This window comes from Poecilia reticulata, linkage group LG7 (assembly GCF_000633615.1).
Source record: "Poecilia reticulata strain Guanapo linkage group LG7, Guppy_female_1.0+MT, whole genome shotgun sequence".
Lineage (NCBI taxonomy): Eukaryota > Metazoa > Chordata > Actinopteri > Cyprinodontiformes > Poeciliidae > Poecilia > Poecilia reticulata.
In genome coordinates this window covers 23,875,284-23,888,259 of record NC_024337.1, presented here as the reverse complement: position 1 = coordinate 23,888,259, position 12,976 = coordinate 23,875,284, and the positions used below count along the sequence as shown (strand labels likewise).

The window sequence follows — 12,976 nt, the reverse complement described above, 5'->3', positions numbered from 1 at the left end:
AATCTTACAAATACTACTGCTACCAAGAACAATGCTAACATGAATTATAATATTAAATTGGTAAATTTGTTAATTTTCCATATAAAACGTGATACGACCCTTTTAGACTATTACATATTATTTAACAAAAGCTAACTTTACCTGTATGAAGTTTCTTCTATTTAAAAATAATGTTTTATGTTTTATAATGTCATACAGAACAACTGGAGACAGTGTCCTAAAAACAGCAATATATTTCTTAAATGTCAATTTTACTTGACAGATAATAGTGCAAGCTCAATGTAGTCAGAAATGCTCTTTGTCCTAAATGATGGTGGACTGATTATTTCTGTAAGAGCTCTCACTATACATGCAGAAATTGAGATTGGGATTATACTGTAAAAAAAATAAAAATACATTTCTCTCATATCGCCCACACCTACAAAAACTTGCAAAACATTTTTATAACCTTGAACTATTTCCTTTATTTTTACATCTTTGGTACATTATGACGGCAACCTGTAATGTACTTTCTTGGGATTTTGTGTCATCCAAAGAAGCGCAGAAATGTGAAGTAGAAGGAAATGCATGGTTTTAAAACTTTGAAAAAGATAACATAATTGTTGAGTGCATATGACACCATCCTCATTTACATTCCAAATACAATTCAGTGCAATCACACAAGTTTTATCAGTGAATTAGGAGTGAGTCTAAATGTAACTGTTCTGCGAAGACTTCAGATTATTAGAGAACAGAATAGTGAAGACCAACACCAGACATGTCAGGGATAAAGATGTAGAGAAGTATTAAAGTAGTATTAAGTTATTAATCAATGTATAAAACTGTTAACATCTCAACGAGAACTGTTCAATCCATAATCCAAAAGAAAATGAGTACAGCACAGTTACAAACTACTAAAACATGACTTTCCATAAGGAAGAAAAAGGAGCAGCCAGGAGGCCCTTGCATGTCTTCCACACCTCAGGTGGAAGAATCTGTTGACATGACAACTATTAGCTATGCACTCCACAAATTTTCCCTTCATGGAAGATCGACAAAAAAAAAGACAATGTTGACAGAAAGACTTAAGAAGTCATCTTGGAATTAGGTGTGTTCTAGTCCTGCCACAAATGGTCAAATGAGATGATTAAAGTTTGTGATTGTAACATGAAAAGATTGTTCTGTTTTAATTGTTTATGCTTCTTAGTATCAACCCAACATGAAGCCTCAGGCCTACATACACAGCCTGATTGTTGAAAATCAACTATAATCACAGTGACGGTCACCTGCAGATTTACCGGATGGGACAACATGGGCCGAGGGGCCTTCGGGGCTCTAATTACTTCTGCCAATGACTCATCAACACCCCAGGGCCCACAACTAGGGAAAAAAAAAAAAAAAAACAATGGGCCCCTGTGTGTAAAAAACATTGACAACCTGCCCTCTTCTCCTCCCTCCTCTTTCACTCGACAACTCTTTCTCTCCACCCCTTGATTGTCCACTTTCTCACTGGTTGGCAGCGAAAAAGGAATGTTAATGAAAGGCGCAAAAAATGAGAAGTGATAAAGAGGAAGAGACAGCCACCAGAGAATGACATGTGATCGAGATGGTAGAATGAGATTATTTTCTAAGTAATAAGTAAATGGACCAAAATGTTCCCTACTGTAACTGCATTATACAAAAAGAAGTGCTATTTTATCCTAGAATATACTATGCCAGTTTAGATCACTCCGTACCTTTCAAATATTTTGCAGTGCATAGATGGTGTATATCTTTGTCTGGTGTGCGATTGTTTCAATGCATAGAAAAAGCTTCCAGTGTGGAAAAAAATAAAACAAAATGAATTATGGATCCAGTTGATGCAAACTTTACCTTCCAGTTGGCCAGTTCCTGGAACTCGATGATCTTAATGAACCCTCCCATTAGGATTCCTGGAAAAGGTAAGAACAAGAAAAATGACATCGCCCTTTAAGAAAAAAAAATCCTGAAATATTTCCTCCTTTATTTAAAAAGAACACACCTAAAAAAAAAAAAAGCACAATAGAACATTTATTAAGCTAGTGTTTTCTTAGGGTTTGCAGGTGCATTAATTAAGAAGGAAACAGCACTGCGTAAGAAAGAAGTAGAGCAAAGGAAACGGAAAGACAAAAAAAAAAACATCTTTGGATGCTGGTTTATGGTGAGATGTTAAGAGATAACGTAGACCAAGGCAGACAATACGCAGATGGGAGAGAGGAAATGATGAAAGGCAGCCTTTCTTCTGATTTGTTAACACTGTGTTATCTCTCCACTGCAGACTCCCTGGCTGCTCCGAGCACTCAAACAGAAGCTCTGACCCTGTGCAGTATGCAGGCCATAAAAAGGGAAAATCCCTTCAGGGTCAAGATGCATGTGTGTCACTGAGGTGTAGAGAAAACACGTGCGCGAGCATGTGAAGAGAGAGTACAGTTACAAGGAGGAGAATTCACCTCAAGTGATCTTTTCAAAATGTGTGGAGCCCTATCTCTTTTGTTACACAACACAACACACTTGATTGTTAAGTTAGGCTGCATGATGGGATGCCGGGGACATTCTGGCCTAAAGCTGGCTAACCTGACGAGCTTATCCTACCAGCTGTACGTAACAACTATAACATAAAAGATGGATGATGCCACCACAGAATCAAATAAGGTCTTAAGAAGTCCGTCCTGCACTCAAAATGACCTCAGCCTCCTCATCAGGTAGAGTCTGCTCTGACCATTCCTGTAAAGCGCATCAGTGTTGAATGTCCAGTCCAGTTCAATGTTCAGGTGAACACTCAGGTCATTCTAAGAGTTCACCATCTCAATGTCCTTTCGCTGAATGTTTACTGGTGTCAGTATGGTTGGTCTGTGCCTGTGGAAATCCACAACCAGTTCCTTAGTTTTAACCGCATTTATCAAGAGGTGGTTTGTATGTGATGCCTTGAAACTGGCCTCTGTCTCTTTTAAAAAGCTCTTACCCTTTCTGACACTCCTTCAATACATTACAACAACTGTGGTTTGACATTTACAAACGTTCTTACTTCACCAGGTTAAAAAGTTTGCATAAGTGTAGCAGTAGCAAACACTTTTCTGCCAGGTGTTTGCCAATTGCTGCTGCCTCTAGCCATTTTTGAGCTTTGCGGGGTGGAAGGTTGGCTGGTGACTGCAATTCCAGTTAGCTTTGTGGAAATAGACGGCGCTTTATAAGACCAAGCATTTGGCACCTCGGATGGCTGCCACGGGGAGATTCAAAGATTTCTCAAATATGAAAATAATCAAGCCACATTTCAGGTATGCCTTCAATGAGGGAATAACATTATAGCATGATATAAAGCTCAGAAATTTTGATTTTACATAATACCGCTCCTTTAAATAAAAAAACAAAACCCAGAACTGGACCACTGCTGAAAGGTGACATAAATAGTCTTAACTTTCTGTAATGATGTAAAACAAGAACACACCCTTAGATTCCAGATTTTTTGTGTACTGTGAAAATCTCAGGTTTGTGTGGCATACTTAGCTAATCATAAACCTTTACATTTTGACTTTGTCTTTCCTTGAAAAACAGTGAAATGGTATCCATGTTAGCACAAATACCAAAGATCTGTGCATCTAGTTTTAAGCCATTTCAGAACCTGTTATACCAGATTTTTCATTTCAATGCTAAAACTCCAGAACTAATAATGAGTGTATTTTTTGACTGACAAAGAGCAGAAGGTGAGAAGAGAAAATATTTATCTCTTGGTCAGGGATCCAGCAACCTTTTGGATTCTAGCAGTCATGTTTACCTTTACTTCAACAAAACAAGATTAGTCTGAACCCCAAAACCAGTTTGATCAGGAAAAATATATGCAAATTATTTCCAATATAAGAAACATTTACCCATTTATTACAGGAAAAATACTCTGAGTTCCCTGTAGCTCAAAGAATAGAGTTTAAAATATGCAGAACCATAACCAAACATGGAGAAGCAGCATTCAGCTTCTATGCACCACAAATCTGGAACAAACCTCCAGAAAACTGCGAAACAGCTGAAACACTGAGTTCCTTTAAAGCAAGGCTAAAAACCCAGTTGTTTACAGTTGCTTTTGATTAGTAGTGAATAGAACAATGAGCAACATATTTGATGTGTATTGATGATTTTGGTGATGGCACTAATAAAGATTTTATGTTTGTTACTGGTTTTCCCAATTGTTGACTGCATGGTGTTTTTATAACTTTGTATTTTTGTGTTTTTATGATGAAAACAGCACTTTGAACTGCCTTAGTGCTGAAATGTGCTAAACAAGTAAACTTGATCGATTGATTGAATGAAGCCAGCTGAGTCCTTCTCATATTTATGTTAGATAGGCAGCACACTTAAAAAAAACAAAAAAAAAACAAATAAACACCAACGTACACAGAAAATTTACAGAAAAAGGTGAAAAAAAATTGCTTCATGATTTCTTTAGTAATGTAGGAATTTTAAGAAGGTGTCAAGTAACAACATGCATGGGTCTAAAACAAACCTTTTTTTTAGTTCGCCTTTACAATTTACAACGTTGTTTGTCTCTATATAATTTTGGTTTAAAGTCACAAGGAGCCACTTTGTAGGGATTTATTAGCAACATCTGGCTATGGAGCCACATGCTGAAAAGCCCTGCTTTAGATCAACAATCTAAAGCAGGGCTAATCGACAGAGTGAAAAAGAGCAAAGTCACTTATTTTGCTTGCAATAAAGTTTTCTCCAATGGATTACATTGCCTAAAAACTCAATCAGGCAGCTACAGCTATAATTTATGCTGATGATTTTTTTTTTTCGAAGAAAAAAAAAAAAAACGTTTCTTGCTTGTTTCTTATTTACATCATGTAAAAGTACCTTCAATTGAGTAGGTGCTGAAATGTGCTATACAAATGAATCAGCTGATTCTGACAATATAATCTAGCCTCACCCATTCTGCTTTCCGTTCGTTATCCTGCTCTTAATATTTGCACAGAATTGTCGTCAATTACTCAAACTGTTTAATCAAGAACATATGTGTGCACAAAGCAGCAAGTTACAAGAGCAACACTCACCAAGAGACACAACAGCCACACTCTCAGGAAGAAAATGCAGCTTGAACTTGATAAGCAGGTGCACCAATATGATGCAGATACCTGAGGGAGAGAAGATGTAGGAGACAACTGAATGAATATTTAGGACAAATACATCTTTGTTCAGAAGATGATGTCACACTTGCTCACATCAGGCCTAAAAAAGCTACCACCTAATATGCCGCTACACAGGCTTTTCTAGATGTTTGATTTAGATAACTGCAGTGAGTAGAATCTGTTGGAATGAAGAAATAGCATTGGTACGTAATGACATTTAAATCATTTTCAAAGGCGAATATAAAAGTAGAACATAGAAAGAGCTAATTTATTAGGCAAAATATTAAACAACCCAGAAATTAGACAAGCTATACAAAATTAATGACTGTCGTGTACTGTTTTGTGATTTTCCACAACAGATTTTCAGTGAGAATAATCTTGAAGTTATAACATGTTTTGGTCAGAGACAAGATGCATTTTTTTAATTAACCATTACAATTACTTGAATAAGGAAAAAAGTAAAAATCAAGATAGATTTTGTCTTTTATTCTCTGAACTGAATTATTAAATTTTACAACATAATCTGATAAAAAAAGACATTTACTTTTACTGAGGGATATTTTGAAAGACTAAAAAACTTAATTAAACATCCTGCAATATAGTGCAGGATGTTTAATTAAGTGTTAAACATCCTGCAATTAACATATTGCAGTATGTTTAATTAACATCCTGCAATATGTTAATTATGTTATGCAATATGTTAACATCCTGCAATATAGTGATCCCATATTTATTTGCTAAGGGTTGCTCTCGAAGATACTGGTGCACTATTTCACACAAGCAATAATGTATTTGACTGCATGGTAAGAAACAGTTGCAACAATCTCAAAAGCAAATTAAATTCTTTCTATTTCACAGGCAGAACAAACAAACAAACATCAGAGACAAATCTCTAGTCATACCAACAAAGCTTTTTGTCATATATATATATATATATATATATATAATAAATGCAAGAATAGTAATATCATCTGCACTGAATTCAACAGATGAAATAAAAACGCCCAAATTTAGACATATTAGCAGACCAGTAAATAAACTCGACTAAAGGGTATGTGCGATCTTCTGTTATCAGAGATGTTAACTTTGTTCAACTGAAAGCAAAAGGCAAAGTTGTGGCAGCAAACGACATGTTATTTTAACAGCAGAAAATGCCACTTGGGCCTAATGTGTGGTTTGTAAGACTGAACTCTGAAATGGTTTCTCATGCACTAATCTGCAGCTACTATACCTTCAGAACACAAACAACGCTGCTTCTCTACACCAGAGTTTGTTAAAGAATAATAATGTAGTGATCAAAACAGAGTAAAAGGGAAAAATATCTACATTTTAATAAAGATTAAGAGTACTACCTTGATCTTTTTAGAGACAACTATATTTCCCTGGTAAGCAGTTCTCAGAGTACAAGAAGCAAAGTCAACAGCTAATCTCCATTTAATACACAAAACTAAATTCAGAGTAGCAACAGGCTAGCCAACAGAATAAACATGTTAAGTCAAAATGTTATGTAAAAGCATTCCTTATAATTTAAGTCAAATGTCAGAGAAAGACCCTAAATGACCAGTTTTGTCTCTTGCTACCTGTAGGCAAGACTGAGGCAGCACTAACCCTTCCTCACTTGTCGCTGCTGACCGCTGATTGGCTACCTGAAAGAAAACTGCTAAAAATGTTCCCTCACAAACGCTAGCAAGACTTTTTTTTTTTCTCGTCAAGCCCCTTTTTCACTACATGTTCACAGCATGGTTAAACTCAGCTCAACTCTGTACGGTTTGGGTGGTTTTCCATTACAATTGACAAACAGCTCCAGTGGGTGGGGTCATCATAGCAGGGCGGCCCTCAGACATCATACTTTTCAAAGTAACATGGATAACATGTGGAACATTTGTTAAATAGGCGAACGTAAGCAGCCAGACAAATACCCACCTATTGTTAGCCTGTTCAACTTCCACTATTACTTTAAGAAGTTTTTTATTTTTATTTTTTGCTTCAGTCCATCCCAAAAATCTAACTAAATAAATGATATAGATAACATTGCAACAACTGTAATAGCTTATTGCTTCTGCAGATATATGGAAATGCCAAAGTCAGATTAGCCAATAAAATGAATGAATAGCAACCCACCAATGACAAGCAGACTGAAAAAAATACTCAGTCCACTGGACTGTTCTTCCTCCTGGGCCTTCACCCCGGTCTGCACAGGCAGGATGGGCTTCGGAGTTGGGGGTGCTGGTGTGGTTGGCTTGGCAGCAGCTGCTGTGGAGTGATGGGTCTCATTGCTGTAATTCTCAGTAGTTTCATTGGACTTTCTGGAAGAGCGAAGATTACAGGTATAATGGCGGCTTTATGCTTTTTGTCAGACAAAACTGACCACGTGATACAATAAACAGCCATAAGGTAAACACGTCTTAGACTGAATATTATACCGTTTTAGGTGTTGCCACATTCAGGGAAACTTTGACCTGAAATAAACAGTCGCCGCTATTTTATATAAAATGCACACATTTTCTTTATAGGGCAGAAAAGATTGTTATTGAGTGTGGAATTTAAGTGTTATAGTCGAGAAAGTGACAAGACAAGAAAGAATAAAAGTCTTGCTAGCGTAGTTACAGTAGATAAAACAGAAAAAGACGAACAACCTGAAAAGCTTTCCGTCGCTCTGCGAGTTGGTTGAGCCAAGATTATTTTGTCGTGTCTCTTTTAGACCATGAGGTATCTGCTTGTCTTGAAGTGGAGTATTATCCTTATGTAGCACATTCTCCTCTCCGTTGTCATTTCTCTTGTAAAGGTCCACAGAGTTGGGCTTTTCGAGCCTGTCTGACACGCACAGCTTTACGAAAAACAATAACAAGAACCACGAAAAAAGTTTAACCCTAACGTCTCTCATCCTCAGTTAAGTGTTTTTAGGCCTAAAGACAATATATTGCATTAAAAAAGACAGACGGATTCATATCTTCAGCTTCGTGTATCTGTTGACATCATGGCCTTACTTCCTACAGAAATGTTTGATGGGAGTTGTAGTCGACAACAAGAGCTGTACAGATCAAATTAAAACGACCCAAGTAAAACAAATCAGACGCAGTTGAATGCATGTTTTGTGTAGGAAATGTGCACATGCTTTTATGTTGTAGTCAATGTTAAGCCCCCCCAAAAATGTATGTAAAATGTCATGTGAACGCTGATTATATTTTTATTGACTCCATTTCCCATGTGGCATTGCACTGTACCGTCAACCCTCTGCTTCACACGCCATGCAGAAAACTGAAAAGATAAGTTTGTTTTTGTGTAATTGTACAGTGTTTTCAGTGATTCTTGAGAATAGGGACAAAACAAGTCCTATGGATAAAGCACAAAATTTGAATAAAATATACACAAAATATATTTTTTTCAAATATCTGACTGAACTAACCTGGGTCATGTGAGTACAACAATGTATATTTTCCAGGTATTTGCTGAATATGTTTTTATTTTAAACATTGTAGTCGGTGGATGATGCCTGTAAAAGCCCTTGTCCAGGAGCAGAGCTCAATACATTATAATAGTTTAAAATAATTAAAGAAATACTAAAATTATATATTATGACAATTAAGTATAAGTAGTCATAAATAATATTAAAGGTATCAATAAATTGAATTAAAAAGCATTTTTTATATATTTTCCCACTCCATTGAAATTTGTCCCTAGTTTTTGTCAACACCGTCAGAAATGAAAAGAATGTAAAAAAAAAAATCAGGCATTTATTGGGGGGCACCAAAACTTCTGAGGACCCCATGACCACTTCCTTTCTCTTTCTTTGCTAAGAGGGCTAGTTAGCTCTGGTTAGCTTAWGTTATTCTTTAGTTTTTTCTTCTTTTTATTCCCAAGTTGCTCGTCACAACCATGATGTGTCAACACCATGACTGACAATTTACAAAACTTTGATGAAATTTTGTGAAATAAAAGCTTAATTTTGGTATATTATAAAGATTTCATGGACCTGTTGAGCTACAACATGGCCTCCTTCAGAATAACGTCATATAAATTGAGGTAGTTTGGCTTTTTGTCAACTCCATCAGAGTTTTTCTGACTCTTTCAGTGAAATTGTTGTCAAATCTCATTTAAATGTGCAATTAATTCATTTTAATGTATTTTACATAAATTGCATTACTTCACATGTACCAAGTTTTTCATTTTACTCACTAGTTTGTCACCACCTTCAGTTCTGTCAACTCCGTCATGCAGTGTCAACTCCGTCAGATGGCCTTTTGTTTTTTTTTTTGTTTTAAATAATATTTATTTTGTTTCTTGAGAAGCATTTGTCTGTAAAATGAGTAAAAATATCACTATTAGGGTCATTAAAAATGATTTTTTATTTATTTTTGTCAGATGGTGATGACAACGTTCTAGGTCAGGTCGATTAAAAATGTAATTTAAAAAAAAGTGTTGCAACTGGGAGCCTGTACCTTAGCATCTTTACATTTCCAAAACATTATTTGTCACATAAGGTTGAGAAATAACAAAAAAAAATTATGGGAAAATTAAAACCCATTTTGTCCCTACTCTCAAGAATCATTGGTCTAACAAATTATGGGTACTATGAGAGAACGGTTGTATCGATAGATTTTTATATTCCTATTTATTTAAAGCCCCATACTCCGGGCTAGTGGGTTACGGCCGGGCTAGTGGGTTTCGGAAAAGTACATCAGTTCCCAAATGCACATTCCAGTACTCCCACTCCCCTAAAACACTGAAAAAAGTTGTCCTTTTTTGTTTTAGTTTTTTAGCTCATTTCATATATATAAAACAGATGCAAAACAAACATAAACAAATGTAAATAATATGCAAAAATAAATTCGGTAGCAAAGCAAAGAACACAGCAACTGGGGGAGCATTTATAATCTTGAGGTGGCATACATACAGTGAAACAAAAAGCTATTGAATAATTTCAGACAAATAAATAAATAAATGCAATTAAGTGTCGTTTCTTAAATTAGTAATTTAAACTATACATCATGTATGTAAGACGGGGTGACTTAGTTCATTTGCATATTAAAAGAAAATTGAGTTTTATAATATTCACTTAAAATAAACTCTTAAATTTCATTCTGAACATCACATAACTCTCCATATCTGCTGCTTAGGTTTTGTAGATAGAAAGCTCTCTGAAATTATTTCTTATGTAAATTGACCCCGACCCATCCCTCCTATGGTGGCGCCACTGAAAGCAACAAAGGAACTCTAAGTACAGTGCTTTGCTGGTGATTCTCATACGGTGGGAGATCTTTTGGGAGGCAGGAGTAGGGGTTTTATACGATTCATACCCTGGAGCACATAGTGTCGAAACTGCCTTTACGGCTCTCCTCCCCCAAGTTACTCAGTTTTTCTTATCATTGCATTTTAAAACAAAATATATTTTTGTGAAATAATCACACTCTAATCACATCAGAAATGGAAACTTGGATTTCTGATAGTAGCCTTTTTTTTTCTTTTTTTTAAAATGATCCCTTATTTAAATATACACTTATTTTCTTCGTATGTGTTGCATTGTGGCACTTTGTGTTAAAATTCCGTTTTTACTTACTGAATTAAGAATAAATAAGTACTCTCGGCCAATAATTAATCCTGTGAATGACAAATTAGTTTTAAGAATCGAAAAATTTGATATAACTGAAATGAAATGACTAATCAGTCAGTGAATCCATGTCTTATAATCTTGGCTAAGACAAATTGCTTACGGTTATACAATGCGCCATTAGTTTTCCAGTAACGTTGAGAAGGTTATCAAGAAGGCTTTTTTTTTTTATTATTCCAACGTTGGTTGCCAGGTTACGTCGTCTACGCCGTACGTACTTTGCGCTGAGTAGGAGCTACCGCGTTAACGCCCACTTGAGGTATTGCTCTTTTTTTCTCTCTGCGGAGAGACCGCTCCATTCATAGGGTTGGGCAGGCAGGCAGCAGAAAACGAAGAGTGGAAGAAACACCATCGGTGGAACCGAAAGGATGGTCTCGCGTTGAGCCCACCAGGCCCCCTTAATCCGCGAAATATTCGCTGGCCATTTTCCCTCCCATTAGGACATACCCCGAATTTAAACCGACACCTTCTCTTCAGGAATGGGACTCAAGTGTCTCGGCTGAATGCTGGCGTTCCCATCCTTGTTTTTTGCAACCTGCCGCGGAAATAGACTGACTTCCTCGTCGCCTGTTCATCTGCTGCAGCCGCAGACCTAGCGCTCGATTCGACTCATTTTTAGCCCAGACCGTCCACGGACTCGCTGGCTCAGGCATCTGGACACATCGGGGCTGGTCAGTCGTCGTTGGAAAAAAGCAAAACGTGCCTGTGTGTGCTTTTGCTGCCTGTATGATGCCGACACATTTGCGTTTCCGGAGAAGGTCATTCCTTGGGCTTTTATTCCTTTTTTCGCTCTCCACCTCGGTACTATATTTCATCTACTCCGCCCCCGGAATCGGTAAGTAACATGAAATGGGAGGTTTGTTCTGAATTGGCCGACCGAAGGAGGATGATGAGGATGTGAGGTTTGCATGGGCCGTTAGGTCATGTGTGACAGCTCGACCATGCGTCTCTGCTTAGCTTAGGTATCACCCAGTTGATGATGAGACTCGGCTGGATGCTGATCCCATAATATCCATGTACCTGGCCGTGATAATAACAGTGCGACTGATGAGCGTGGCTATTATAATCTGGCTGATGTTACTAGGCCTTTTGGCTGTGATCACAGTACTTACAGTGGCCCGATGTCTGGAGACACAGACCAAAATGCAGTATTTTGGCCTTGGTATTAATAGCCTTTGATGTACGTTTGGGAGCCATTTAAGTCATCAGCCTCAGTCGTTCTCTGATTGTGATTGGCAGGGCAAAGATCTGATTAAGAGTGTACATTCTTGAGGCCAAAGTGAATTTCAACCTAGCAATGCATTCCTTACATCATAAGCTGGCTGTTAGTCACATGTAGTTGTGTAATATCACATGTCCACAATTTGCCTATTATTAATTCATTAATGTGTCTTTTCTTCTCCTCTGCTTCTTTGTTCCTCTCGTTATTTGTTGGAACACCAGTCACATCGCACCTCTTCAGTCAATTAACCATCTTCCGTTTTTGAAGCATTCCAGTGTACGGGAATGTCCACATATCTTATCAGCCCAGATACATTAGAGCAGTCATGTTTCTATTTTATATCCTTTTATCAGGGGCGGGTCAAGAAATGTATTTGTGGGGCGGGTGGAACACAACTGGAATATAAATAGTGAAAATGAGCGGTAAATGTGAATGACTCATAGAGATAACTAAAAACAACTGTACCCAACTTATCATATGTAAGAGACTGAATCATTGTAAGTAGCAAGATTTGAGATATTGTGATGGGTACTTCTTTCATTGTTTATTCAGGAATATGCTGCATGGTATGCCATTAGAAACAATAATTAGGTCTCAAAGTACTATAGAGCCTTTGGAGGGGGGAAAAAATGCAGAGATGTAGACTTCATCGACATACAGTTGTACAACTAGTGTTGCTGGATGATCAGTGAAAAAGTTTAAATATTTAATTGAGTTTTTCTCATGTCCTGTATGTTTTTCTTGAAGTATTCTGAACCAAATTTGATTTTCTTTATTTTTGAAGGATTATTTTATTGTCATTAACTTAAATTGAAAGTAGCACTTACTTTTTGGTCATTTAGCTGGCGATCGCAAATCAAGGAAAGAGTGTGTGAACGGTACAACTCTAGCTTCAGTGTCCCTGCTTAACTTGACTCCTTGAATTCGTTGTTGTAAGAGTTGAGTTCTTGAATTAGTGATTTATTTATTTTTTTTATTAATTATTACTGTACTTTATTATTTGTGCACAAAATTACTTGTGAGGGTGTCCTGGCC

The 12,976-nt window shown here is 36.9% G+C and overlaps 2 protein-coding genes across 4 annotated transcripts in view; one reads left to right on the top strand and one right to left on the bottom strand.

Moving 5' to 3' along the window:
- Positions 1-10,889, bottom strand: part of slc9a8 (solute carrier family 9 member 8) — a 33,862-nt gene extending 22,973 nt beyond the window's left edge. Inside the window, exons 1-5 of one of the 3 annotated variants that reach the window (XM_008413901.2) lie at positions 10,823-10,889; positions 7,748-7,938; positions 7,233-7,417; positions 5,037-5,117; positions 1,852-1,910 (exon numbers count right to left, since the gene is read on the bottom strand). In XM_008413901.2, coding sequence (XP_008412123.1) covers positions 1,852-1,910; positions 5,037-5,117; positions 7,233-7,417; positions 7,748-7,938; positions 10,823-10,840 — 534 coding nt within the window. In that variant the 5' untranslated portion in view covers positions 10,841-10,889. Of the gene's footprint in view, positions 1-1,851; positions 1,911-5,036; positions 5,118-7,232; positions 7,418-7,747; positions 8,134-10,822 lie in introns of those variants that run through there. The other 2 variants (XM_008413899.2, XM_008413900.2) reach the window with 2 other exon arrangements.
- Positions 10,890-10,988: 99 nt separating this feature from the next.
- b4galt5 (UDP-Gal:betaGlcNAc beta 1,4- galactosyltransferase, polypeptide 5) overlaps positions 10,989-12,976 on the top strand; it is a 37,393-nt gene continuing 35,405 nt past the window's right edge. The window contains exon 1 of the mRNA XM_008413902.2: positions 10,989-11,554. Coding sequence (XP_008412124.1) covers positions 11,446-11,554 — 109 coding nt within the window. The 5' untranslated portion in view covers positions 10,989-11,445. The remainder of the gene's footprint in view (positions 11,555-12,976) is intronic.